The sequence below is a fragment of the Balaenoptera acutorostrata genome, chromosome 21 (assembly GCF_949987535.1).
Source record: "Balaenoptera acutorostrata chromosome 21, mBalAcu1.1, whole genome shotgun sequence".
Taxonomy (NCBI): domain Eukaryota; kingdom Metazoa; phylum Chordata; class Mammalia; order Artiodactyla; family Balaenopteridae; genus Balaenoptera; species Balaenoptera acutorostrata.
Window position 1 is genome coordinate 8,060,497 of NC_080084.1, and position 13,795 is coordinate 8,074,291.

Genomic DNA, 13,795 nt, shown 5'->3' on the forward strand with positions numbered 1-13,795 from the left:
GCAGTTTTCAGATTTAATATTTTGAGTATGTCATTCCACTCTCTCCTGGCCTGCAGAGTTTCCACTGAGAAATCTGCTGATAGCCTAATGGGGGCTCCTTGTAGGTTACCTTTTGTCCCCTGCTGCCTTTAAAATTTGTTCTTTGTCATTGACTTTGTCAATTTTAGTATAATATGTCTTGGAGAAGGTCATTTTGCATTGATATAATTAGGTGTTCTCTAAGCTTCATTGACTTGTATATCCAGTTCCTTCCCCTTGTTTGGAAAGTTCTCAGCTATAATTTCTTTAAGTAAATTCTCTGCTCCTTTCTTCCTCTCTTTTCCATCTGGGATACCCATTTTCCTCATGTTGCCCTTCCTAATGGAATCAGATAGTTCTCACAGAATTTCTTCATTTTTTCCATCTTGTTTCACTCTCCTCTTCTACCTGTATCATTTCTAGTTTTCTATATTTGAGCTGGCTAATTCTCTCTTCCATATTGTCTGTTCTATTTCCAGTGCTTTCTAATGAATTCTTCATCTCATTTATTGAATTCTCTAGCTCCAGAATTTATTTATTTGTTTTATTTTTTAAGAACTTCAATCTCTTTGGTAAATTATTCATTCTGTTCATCAGTTTTATTTTTTAACTCACTGGAATGCTTTTCTTAACTTTCCTTTATGGGGTGGGAGATGGGATTGCAGGCAGTGCCTCTGCTGTTCCTCTGGTTTCACCCCCACTATGTGTTCCATTCTGCCCACCTTTACCTTATAGATGTGTGGAATTCTCCAGCATCCTGGTGTGTTGGGCACAGGAAACTTTGTTGTGTTATGGATATTTTACTGGTTGTGATTGAGGGGGGAGACAAACAGAGCATTTCATGTTACCATGATACTGGCATCGCTGTTTCATGTGTGCTTTAGAAGAATGTATATTTGTATATTCTGCCTTGTTGAGTTTAGTGTTTTGTATATCTATTAGGACAATTGGTCTATAGTGTTTAAGTTTTCTACTTCATTATTGATCTATGTCTGTTGTTCTAGCTATGCATTGATTTTGATGAATGATCCTTTTAAAGAGTTGCTGAATTTTATTCACCATTTTGCATCAATATTCATCAGGTATATTGGCCTATAGTTTTAATTTTTTTCTTGTAGTGTTCCTTTCAGGCTCTGTTATCAGAGTAATGTTCTCTTCATGAAATAAGTTTGGGAGGGTTCCCACCTCTGATTTTTTGGAAGAGTTTGAAAATAATTAGTGTTAATTCTTTAAAGTTTTGGTAAAATTCATCAGTGAATCCATCTAGTCCTGGTCTTTTCTTCACTGGGAGACTTTTTATTATTGATTTAATCTCCTTAATAGTTATTGATCTGTTCAGATTTTATTTCTTTCTGTTTCATTCTTGGTAGGTTGTATGTTTGTAACAGTTTCCCATTTTCTGTAGGCTGTCCAGTTTGTTGGCATATAATGGTTCATAGTAGCCTCTTATGCTCCTCTTATTTCTGTGTTATCTGTTGTGATAACTGTGGTCTCATTTTTAATTTTGTTGATGTGGATCCTTGCTCTTTTTTTCTTGGTTATTCTAGCTAAAGATTTGTCAATTTTGTTTACCTTCTGAACAACAAAAATCTTAGTTTTGTTAATCTTTTCTATAATTTTCCTTTTCTCTTTTTCATTTATTTCTGCTCTAATCTTTATTAATACTTTTCATACTGCTAATTTTCAGCTGAGCTTCTTCTTTTATTACTAGTTGCTTGAGATGTAGTTAGGTTGTTTATTTGAGATCTTTCAGTTTTCTTGATGTGTAGTCATTTATAGCTATAAACTTTCCTCTTAGAAGTGCTTTTGCCATATCCCATAAATTTTGTTATATTTTATTTCCATTTTTATTTGACTCAAGATCTTTTCCCTCCAGTTATTTTCTTATTTGAGCCATTGATTGTTTGGGAGTTTTGTTTAATTTCCATGTATTCTTCAGTATTCCAGTTTTCCTCCTGTTATTGATTTCTAGATTGTTACCATTATGATCAGAGAAGATTCTTGCTATGATTTCAATCTTCTTGAATTTGCTAAGACTTATTTTGTAGCCCTACATGGTGTATCCTAGAAATTGTCCCATTTGCACTCAAGAAGAATGTGTATTCTGCTGTTATCAGATAGAATGTTATGTATATAGCTGTTAGGTAGATTTGGTCTATAATGTTGTTTAAATCTGCTGCTTTCTTATTGATTCTCTGCTGGATGAGATATCCATTGTTAAAAATGGGGTATCAAAGTTTCCAAATATTGTACTGTTGTTTATTTCTCCTTTTTAGCTCTGTTAGTATTTGCTTTATATATTTTCATGCTCTGATGTTTTGTGCATAAATATTTTCAATTGTTGTATCTTTTTGATGGATTGACCCCTTTATCATTATGATTATATTAATAAAATGCACTTCTTTGTGTTAACATTTTTAGTTTAATTTTTATTTTGTCTGAAATAAGTTTATTTATCCTTGACTTTTTGTGGTTACCATTTGCTTGGAATTTCTTTTTCCAGCCCTTCCCTCTTAGTCTGTTTTTGTCTTTAACGCTAAACTGAGTTTCTTATAGGCAGCATATTATTGGATCTTCTTTTTTTCTGTTTAACATTCTGTGTCTTTTGATTGGAGAATTTAATCCATTCCCATTTATAATTACTGATTGGTAAGGACTTACTGCTTCCCTTTTGTTAATTATATTCTGACTGTTTTGTAGAGCCATCGTTTCTCACTTCTGATCCTCCTGTATTCTTTTGTGATTTGATGACTTTTAGTATCAATATGCTTTGACCACTTTTGTCATGTTCTTTTGTGTAACTATTACAGTAATTCCCCTACATACAAACGAGTTCTGTTCCAAGAGTGCATTCTTAAGTCCAATTTGTTTGTAAGTCCAACAAATTTAGCCTAGGTACCCAATTAAGACAATCGGCTATATAGTACTATACTGTAACAGGTTTATGATACTTTTTACACAAATAATACATAAAAAACAAACACAAAAAATAAAGAAAACATTTTTAATCTTATAGTACAGTACCTGGAAAAGTACAGTAGTACAGTACAACAGCTGACATATGGGGCTGGCATTGAGTGAACAGGCAAGAAGAGTCAGTGGACTGGAGGAGGGAGAGGAGGTAGGAGATGGTAGAGCTGAAGGATCGTCAGCAATAAGAGACAGGGCAAGCTACAACTTCACTCACACCTGAGGTTCATGGCACAGGTTCTGGTTCCTTGCTGGATTCAATTCTGTCTACCCTCTTGAAAAAATCCAGTGATGTCTAGGTAGTAGCTCTTTTTTTCTCGTCATAGATGACATGGTAGCAGTGGATTGGATTCTGAATGGCTGCTGCAACCTTCGTGTACCATTCTACATTTGGGTCCTGTACCTCAAAAACTAACAGTGCCTCCTCAAATAAAGGAAATCCCCTTGCCATTTCCTGCATCCTGAATCTCTTCTATTCTTCAGTTACTTCTTCTTCCTCTTGTCTCTCTTCATCCTTTCTCTGGGCCTCCAATTCCATCTTTATGCCTTGCTCCAGTCTCTCAATTACTTTCACTTTTGTTCCCATCATTATTGCTTGGTGCTTCTTATCAGTGCCAGCTACATCACTGCTGCTTTTATGCTTACTTTTGGACATCCTGGGCTTGAAATAAAGATACTGTACTACTATACTCTATACAGTACTGTACAGTAAAGTACACAAAAGCACAACCACTTGTAGAGGATGCACGCACGTGACATTGTACGCCAGACACATGAACTAACTTACGTGATTCGACATGGGAATGCATGCTCGCATCTTTGTAAGTTCACAGCTTGAAGGTTCATATGTAGGGGACTTACTGTTCATGTTTTTCCTTCTTGGTTACCATGAGGTTTACATAAAATATTGTAGCACCATATTTTATTTTTTAAAATTTCCAGAATTTTTTGTGACAAATATTCAAAATATAATAATAGTAATTAAGTATAATAATTTTGTAATATTAGTCTACTAATGAGAATGAAATTGTTTTGAAGGGATAATATTTTGCTTATTTGGTGTTCACAGTTAGCATTCCCCTATCATCAAACCAACTGAGAATAAGAAATATTCTTAGGTTGAGAATCATAGAAAATTAGGCAATAGGCTATATGTGGCCTGTGGACTGTAGTTTGTCAATCTGACCCCTGAGTTAAGGATATAGCACCCTAAATTAAAGTGATAACAGATTAACAAATTAACTTTCCTAGCATTCCTAAACTTTACATTTTTACTTCCCCTCCCCTTCAAATTTTAGGTTATTGGTATTACACTTTACTCAGTTTTAATATTGTGTATACAATAACAGTATTTTAGATATGGTTATTTTTAATACTTAAAAAAAATCTTTTAACTAGAGTTGTTAGTGATTATGCACAACCATTGCCACATTAGAGAATGTAACTCTGATTATATATTTACCAGTACCAGTGAGTTTTATGTGACATTCAGATGTTTTTATGATGTTAATTAGCATAATTTTATTTTGACTCAAAGAATTCCCTTTAGCAGATCTTGGAAGTCAGGTCGAGTGGTGATGAAGTCCCTTGGCTTTTGTTTAGGAAAGTATCTTTCCTTCATTTCTGTACGACAGCTTGGCCAGGTATAATGTTGTCGGTTGACAGACTTTTCTTTCAATATTTTGAATATATCATCCCATTTTCTCTTGGCGTGAAAAATGTTTGTTGAATAATCTACTGTTAGTCTTATGAACGTTCCTCATAAAGTGTTACACATATGTGATTTGTTGCTTTTCTCTTACTACTTTAAAAGCTCTCTTTGTCTATGATTTTTGACAATTATGTGTCTTGGTGTACCCCTATTTGGGATCTTTTAGGCCTCATTGATGTGGATGCCTGTTTCTTTTCACATGTTTGGGAAGTTTTCAGCCATTATTGGTTTAAATATACCTTCTGTCCATTTTTCTTTTTCCTTTCTTTCTGGTTTTCCATATTATAGATATTGTTTCTTCTTATTGTTCTCCATAAGTCTCATAAGCTTTCGTCACTCTTTTTCATTCTTTTTTCTTTTGCACTCTGGATGGATAATGCCAAATGTACTGTTTTGTTGATAATTGATTCTTTATTCTGCATGGTTGAGTCTGTTGTTGAAACTCTGTTTAATTCTACAGTTCAGTTATCATATTTTTCAGCTCTAAGATATCTGTTTTTATTGTTGTTGATCTCTGTTTCTTTGTTGAACTTAGTTTGTTCATGCATTGTTTTTGTAATTTTCTTTAGTTGTCTTTGTGCTCTTGTAGTTCACTAAACTTCTTTAGATGATTTTTCTGAATTCTTTGTCTGACATTTCACTAGGGTCAGTTACTGGAACTTTGTTAGTTTCCTTTGGTGGTGTCATCACATGTTTTCCTGATTTTTTTGATTTAGCTATCTGTGTTCTAGACTCGATATCTGAGCATTTGAATCATCTGTCTGTGTTCCAGACTCGATATCTGAGCATTTGAATCAGCTGTCTCTATTCCAGACTCTATATCTGAGCATTTGAATCGGCTGTCTCTATTCCAGACTTTATAGGCTCACTTTGGCAGAGATAGTCCTTCACCATTAAACTTAATTTGAGGCTTTGGGAGTGTCAGCTGGTAGTGTCTTTGGGTAGATGGGGTTTGCTCTCAGAGTCTGTTTTTGGGTGAGGCTACTGCCTGAGCACTGAGGTCACAGGAGGGGTGCTGGCTAAGAACAGTTATATAGGACTCCTGGCTTAGTTCTCTGCCCAAGTGCAGCTGTAGGATGAGCCCCAAAGTTGCCTGGGTTTTCTAGTCAGGCATCCTAGATGGTCATCACTGGGTCTATACGCAGCAGTAGGCAGGCCTATGAATTAGCTCCCCTGCACTGGTGTGCCAGCAGAATGAGCCCCATGGCCTCCATGGCTCATGTTTGAGGACTTGAAACAGATAGCACTGTGCATTGAATTCCCTGGTCAGAACTGGGGCTACCAGTTTTGCTCTGCGGATGCAGAAAGCCATGGGCTGTGTTCTCTGTTCAGTGCTCCTGTAAGCAGAGCTATATTATGGGCTACACAGCATCCTGTATACTCAGGTACAGTCCCTGGTCGGGTGGGCTGAAGGCTGTATTCAGCAGTAGGCTAGGCCCTAATTCTAGTCTTTTTTGGAGTGGATCAAATTAAGCAGAACTATGCACAAAGTTCACTGGCCTGGTGGACCACCATCCTAGCTCTGCAGATTGATAGGACAGCTGGATGGGCTCTCCCCTCAAGGGCTGCTCTAATTGGAGCTGCAGGATGGACTACAGAGATTCCCAGATCTTCAGTCAGGTTTCTTCGTCAGGCTGGGCTGGAGGATGTGTTTAGTTTTGGGCAGGGCTGTAAATGAGTTTCTTGCCAAGTTGGGCTGCAAAACAGGCCCTGGACTGGAAATTATATTTTTGGATCAAATCAGAAAGACTGTACACTAAGCTCCCTGGACAGTCAGGGCCACTGCCTTGGCTCTGCAGACAGAGAGCCACTGGCTGGGCTCTCTGCTCAAGTGCCACTGTAATTGGAGCTGCAGGGTGGGCTACTGAGATTCAGAAGCTCTGGTTAGGTTTCTCTATTGGCAGGGCTGGAGGCTGTATTCAGCATTAGGCAAATCTATGGATTAGCTTCTTTGCCCAGAAATATTTTTTATTTGAAATTATATATTATGTATCATTAGATATGACATATAGATACTATGTATATGTATATTATATGTATAGATAGTTATTAATTGTGACAGATATTATTTATTATTTATATTATATATTTAATATTATTGAATTAATGTTAAGTTTCTTGAGCATGATAATGGTCTAGTAGGCAAACAGGAGAAAGTCCTTATTCTTAGGAACTACATCTTGAAGTGTTTGCAACTTACTACCATATAATTCAACAAAATGAACAATGTATGCCCAGATCCATACTTTTTTTTTTGCTTCACTCTCTGTTCTGTCTACTTCTCTGGACAGTGGCTCTCAAACTCGGGACTGAGGACCAGGGCCCATCTGCAGCCAAATTAGACAAAATAAGAAAAATAGACTGAATTTTTCAAAAAGCTAAATTTATTCATTTAAAGAACTAACCTTTACTGGGTGATTATGTCCTTGCTTAGAAAATGAGGCACTAATATGAATGGTACAATTTTTACTGTCTTTTTTAGCACAATAAAAAGCTAGTAATCTAAGTTATTTTTCTAGCTTAAAACAAAAAGTTCTTTAAAATCTAAGTGTCTGAGAGCCATTTCTCAGCATGGCAAGTTATGTGTGATCTCTTTTCCAAGACACACCAGTTGTGGGTAAAAACCATAGACAGGTAGATAAAGATACATAGAAAGAACAAAATGTGGCAAATACTAATAATAGATTAATCTATGTGAAGCATATATGGATAGTCTTTGAATTTTATATTTTCTGTAGGTTGAATTTTTTCAGAATATAAAGTAAGTGCTATTTGTCAAAATTAATGAATCTTTAAAATGGGGGAATTTAATTGTATGTATATTATACCTCAGTAAATTTGATCTAAAAATTTATGAGTTGGGTAGCACTAAAAAACACACACTTCAAAACAATTATATATACCAACTTTATCACTAAGTCAGAAAGAAAGAGAAAGGCAATGTATGCATTCAGTCAGTTGGCAGGATGTGGTAGTGCCTTATTTATATAACCACATTCAGCCTCTTCCTAGTAAGAGTTAATATGCATTTTGGAAAAAAGAATTGAACCCTGATGAATCCTCAAAATTTTTGATTTTCACCTCATCAGGGGTTAAGGCCTTTTTATATAGGTGAGTCGAGTTGATAAAAATGGAGAAACTTGTTGAACAATGTTTAAACATATCTGAATATAAAATCCTGAAGATATAACCTTGAAATCATATAGAACCTCCCCCCTCCAAATATTCTCTTATAATATAGCAAAAATCAAAGGGAAATACCATGAGGACATGAATAGGAAAAATAGAAAACTGTAAGTCAGCTTCATTGATTACAGTAATGGAATGGATTAAATATTCCCATTAATGTGCAAAGGATCTCAAATTAGATGACATTTATGAGACAGCTTAAAATAAAATGACACTCTTAGGTATAAAACATTTTTTAAAAGACCAGCAAAAATGTGCCAAGATTTACCATAAAAAAAGAAAATCAGGATGATATTACTAATAGATAAAGTTCAGGGTAAAAAAAATGTAAATAGAAGAATTAAAGGAGTATTTTATATTGAATGTTACAATTCAAGTTAAAGATGAATTTCTAATAATAAGCATTTAGTGCTGAGTGAATTATGATGAAAGTATAAAAAGAAAACCTTTGGAAGTAATCAGAAGACTCTAACAGAAACCAAAACTATACTGGAGTACATTAAATCATTTCTGTTAGCCTTTAACAGATAGACAGAAAATAAATGTTAACATATAAAGATCAAATTATTTATCAGTTTGTTTTACTAAGCACTTACTGACCTTTGTACCTTATGAATGGGTACCACATACATTCAAATGTCTATAGATATATATAGAATATACATGCAAATGTAGTCATCTATAGGTCACAAGGAAAACACCAATAGTTTTGTAAAAGCAAAAACCAATTTGCCAGGGGCTTCCCTGGTGGCGCAGTGGTTAAGAATCCACCTGCCAATGCAGGGGACACAGGTTCGAGCCCTGACCCAGGAAGATCCCACATACCGTGGAGCAACTAAGCCCATGCATCACAACTACCAAGCCTGAGCTCTAGAGCCTGTGAGCCACAACTACTGAGCCCACGTGCCACAACTACTGAAGCCCGCATGCCTAGAGCCCGTGCTCTGCAACGAGAGAAGCCACTGCAATGAGAGGCCCACGCACAGCAATGAAGACCCAACGCAGCCAAAAATAAAATAAATAAATTTATTAAAAAAAAACCATTTTGCCAAAACTTTATCACAGTATATTAAAAAAAGAGTAAAAAGAGATAAGGCAGGGCTTCCCTGGTGGTGCAGTGGTTGAGAATCTGCCTGCTAATGCAGGGGACACGGGTTCGAGCCCTGGTCTGGGAAGATCCCACATGCCACGGAGCAACTGGGCCCGTGAGCCACAACTACTGAGCCTGCGTGTCTGGAGCCTGTGCTCCGCAACAAGAGAGGCCACGATAGTGAGAGGCCCGTGCACCGCAATGAAGAGTGGCCCCCGCTTGCCGCAACTAGAGGAAGCCCTCGCACAGAAACGAAGACCCAACACAGCCAAAATAAAATAAAATAAAATAAAATAAATAATAATTAAAGGTGCTAATAATTTTTTAAAAATCTTTAAAAAAAAAGAGATAAGGCAAAAATAATAAAATTAAAAAAATAAATACAATTATGAGTAATTTTTCAAGGCAGACAAGAAAAACTATAGTTTTTAGCTTTTTAGAAATTAATGAATTGTATATAATGTTTTAAAAATTAGGTGGATGTGTATTAATCAGAAGAGGCTAAGTTATGCTCTCATAAGAAACACTCCCCAAATCTTAGTGGCTAAACACAGTTTTAGTTTCATTCATTCAATCAATGTCAACCATGCTCCTGGCTAACTCTCCAGGGCAGCAGTCTTCCATGTGTTGGCTCAGCACTAGAGAATGCTTAGATTTTTTGGCATTTCTAGATTGATAGTTTCTTTTCCAATTGCCAAACCGATAGAAGTGCAGACCAGAGAGACATGAGCTACAATAAGGAAATACTTCTCAGAAGTGGCATGCATCACTTTTGCCCTCATTGCATTGGCCAAAGTGAATCACCTGCCCATGCCTATCTTTAAAAGAAGGGTTCCTGAGTTAGAAGAGAACTGAATATTGGTAAATACAGATAATACCTGTCGCAGAGGATAGTATAAAAACTAAACAGAGAGGAAATTCATATTCTTGAAATAATTTGATATTAGAAAAATAAGGAAAAATACTTGATATTTGATAAGTTGATGATAAACAGAAACATTAAAATGGATAAGTAAATTCACAAACTGGTTTGTTGAAAAGACAAATAAGTAGGTAGAAACTGTAATTAAGCAAAAAGGAAGAAAACATGTTATGCTGTTGAAAAGGATTAAGATGGTATAACTGTGTCCTTGGGGGAGATTAAAACAAACAAACAAATGCAAATTTCATGAATTCTCCAATGGAGATAAGACTTCAAATCATCTCATTGTACACTTTAACACAATCTTATATGTCAATTATATTTCAAAAAACTGGAAATGAAAAATTTGAATGGGTCAGTTGCCAGTGTTAAGTATAGATAGTTTTAAAGGAGAGTTTTTAAAAATGTTTCAGGAAGATTCATAAGCTAATTCATAAGAAAATTCATAAGCTAATACAATTCTAGGATGTAGAAAAAACAAGCAACTGAATTTTAGGTAGTGCTTTAAAATTTAGTAAGCAACATTCATTTGCTCCATTATGACAAAGGATGCATGCATGCACACATTACCAACAGGCCCATCGTTCTGAAAGCTACAAACTTCTAAACAAAATATTATATTAATTTTGATAGTATATTAATAGAATGTAATGTTTTGATCAAACAGTATAATGATGGTTTAATACTAAGTAAAGTATTAATGAAATGTATTCCATCAGTAGGTCAAAAGACAAAAGTCATTATCATTTTGGTATGCTTCAAAAAGGCTTTGGATAAAAATTCAACTTCATTTTTAACAAAAGTTTTATAAGTAGGAAGATTTATAAGTAGGTGTTTCTCAACATGATTAGAATACTCATCTTAAACTGAACACCACTTAATGGTGAAATATTTGAGATTTTCCAGTGAAAAGTCAGGAGCAAAGCTCACATTCCTGATATCACCATTGTTTTTTAATATTGTTCTGGCATTTTTAAGCAGTTAGAAAGAGCTTATTGGAATAAAGAAGCATGAGTAACATGAGTTACGTGGTGAATATCAGAGGATGTAACCTAACACAGTATCCATGATCACTTAAACAGTGAGCCTTTTATTAAAGATTTTTCCCTCTTTATGCATATAGTTTTTGGTTTGTGATTATATGTATTATTTTAGAAATAAGTGTATTTAGAAATAACATTTAAAAAATTTATGATTCAATTTTTATAAATAAATAATGCTACAAGTGCATTAAACATTTAAAATCATGTTATTAAATATTTTAATTTATTATATAAAGTTATACATTTAATTAATTTATTTAAATAAATTATTATTTATACATTTACATGTACAAATGTAAATATGCATTTCCTGGATTTCAGTTGGAATGTAGCCCTCTGGCTACTTAGTATATAGTATATAACATATACTATATAGCATATAGCATATTATAGATATAAAGCATATTAGTATATATACTAATATATATACTAGTATATAGCATATTATAGATATAAAGGTTATGTGGTATATTAATGGTATCCACTATTTTTTAATAATAATTTATCTTTTTCAGTTTGATTACATGGGCTCTGATGTAAAAGGTGTAACACAGAAGGTTATTCAGATCATTGGCTTTGTTAACACTGTAAGTTTTTAAAAACTATTTTTTAAATATATTTTGTAAGATAGGTAATATGAATTGATGTATATAGTATTTTGCTGTGCTGTTGAAGAGTTTCCACATTCAAAATATTGAATTAAATGTCTTAAATATACCTTTACAAAAATTTAATATTCAAATTTATTTAAAAATTTTCATTTATTTTCTCCATTTAGATGCTTACCCAGTTAAAACTGACTGTTAGAATATCTTCCATAGAGATTTGGTCAAACAAAAACAAAATTTCTACTACAAGACATCCTAATCATATATTATATAGACTTTTAGAATGGAAATACGAATTTCTCTCCCAACCTCATCATACTGCATACTTATTTGCGTGAGTATAGTATTTCATATTTGTATAAAGAAATAATCCAAAATGATTTTATATGTTAATTATGAAAAACAAGCATTTACTTAATGTATACTGAGTTCTGTAAATTTGGTAGACACCATGGGATGGGAAAAAAATGTAGGTTAACGTCTTTGTCCTCAAGTAGCTAATGTGAGGTAAGACTTAAAATCTTTTATCAAACGACATAAAATTACCTGAAAAAAGTAAAATTACATAAAAGTTTTGAAATAACTAAAGGAGGTTAATTTTGAGTGATACAATTTTTTGATGTCTCTTGGCTAATAAACTTTTACTACCTGTTATCTCTACATTCTTGTGTCTGATCTGATTATCATTAATAATACCACTGAAATGTAATTATGAGGAAAATTGTTATTTTTTTTTAGCTTCCAGAAAACTCCTGCTTTTATAGGAGCCACACATCCTTCAAAAATATGTGATAAGAATTTTGCTGGAGGAGTTGCTTTGGTATGTAATTACTATCAAATTTGCTCTCATTATTTTCATGTTTCAAAATTTCCTAAATATTTTAAAGCAAGAATATATATATTACTTAGTTTATTCTTCCTTTAATAGTATTTTTATTACTAATTAAGAGCATAAAAATTAAACTGTATATAATTGCTTTAAAATCAGAATATTTATAAATTCAACTGATCATAATTTTATATTGTTTTAAAAAACATTTGGCCTTTGTAAGTCAGTTTAATTGTTTTGAGCAGTGGTATGCTTGCATCAATATTTATTATATAATCAGTGTGATTTTAATGTTAATTATTAAACATATTTTCCTCAATTAATAAAAATAAACATCAATAAAAATAAATATCAAAATATTAAATAAATATCAAATAAAAATAAATATCAAAAAAATAAAATCAGTATTTTCCTCAAAATTAATAATTGATATACATTCATGTGCTTTTTGGTTAAGTGACGTTCACTGTATTTTTGTTTCAAGGTAACTTTTATTATTGCATTCAATTCTTTATTATGTTTGCAAGGAGCAGACTGTTGTAGGAAGGAACAGCCATCAAATATTCATAATCTACTGTTTTCTGGAAAATGGGAATGAGTTTTTTCTACAGAGTTATGTTCTTTTTGCAACAAGCTATATAAAAAGTAGCAAGGGGAGCGAACTTGACAGTGCTTCAGAAAAATAAGGCTACACTGTGATTTTTATACTGACCCATTTGTATATTTAGTTGACTTTTAGTAGCATGTACAGTGATTCAAATTGCCATTGACAGATTAGACAGAATTAAAATCTGTACTGGTGTGTACTTGCTACCATTAGTATAAAAGACATATTGATTGATTAGATAAATCTAAAACCAGTTCTAGGGGTTATTTGTTACCATGGCTAAAGAAGAATCAGATGTTTCCTAGGAATTCGTTTTTATTCTCAGTCCTTGCTGTCGGTCCCCTTTCAGCCAAAGCCTCAGGAAAGACTGTCAGAAATTGCCCAGGTCTTCATCACTATGGTGAATCCTCCTGAAAACAGTGTTTCTTTGCTGAGAACTAATGTTGAGATCATGTGTGTGTGAAGCAAATAAAGCAGATGATAGGAATTATTGAATATAAGTGGTTAGTATGTGTTTTCCTGGTGCCATTCTTCAGACTTTAAGTTTGATTGGAAATTTTGTAATAAAAATTTGTAAAGGAAAAATATATGAGTTAAGGAAGAATGCTATAAGAAGCCAGTATAAAATTAAAATATCAATATAAAAATACATTTTTTGTTTATTCCAACAACAAAGAGTATGAAGATTAAATTTTAAAATGATAGACACCAATCATAATATTCTAAAATTTTTTTTTTAGGTTAAGAATCAATTCCTTGCATGTGGTAGCTTTGTTAAATATTTTGAAATCAGGTAGTTTAAGCTATC

General features: G+C 33.4%; 1 protein-coding gene across 1 annotated transcript in view; it reads left to right on the forward strand.

Moving 5' to 3' along the window:
• The window catches only part of LOC102998338 (disintegrin and metalloproteinase domain-containing protein 5-like), a 156,304-nt gene that overhangs the window by 23,292 nt on the left and 119,217 nt on the right, over positions 1-13,795 (forward strand). The window contains exons 8-10 of the mRNA XM_007178417.1: positions 11,459-11,530; positions 11,722-11,885; positions 12,290-12,371. Coding sequence (XP_007178479.1) covers positions 11,459-11,530; positions 11,722-11,885; positions 12,290-12,371 — 318 coding nt within the window. The remainder of the gene's footprint in view (positions 1-11,458; positions 11,531-11,721; positions 11,886-12,289; positions 12,372-13,795) is intronic.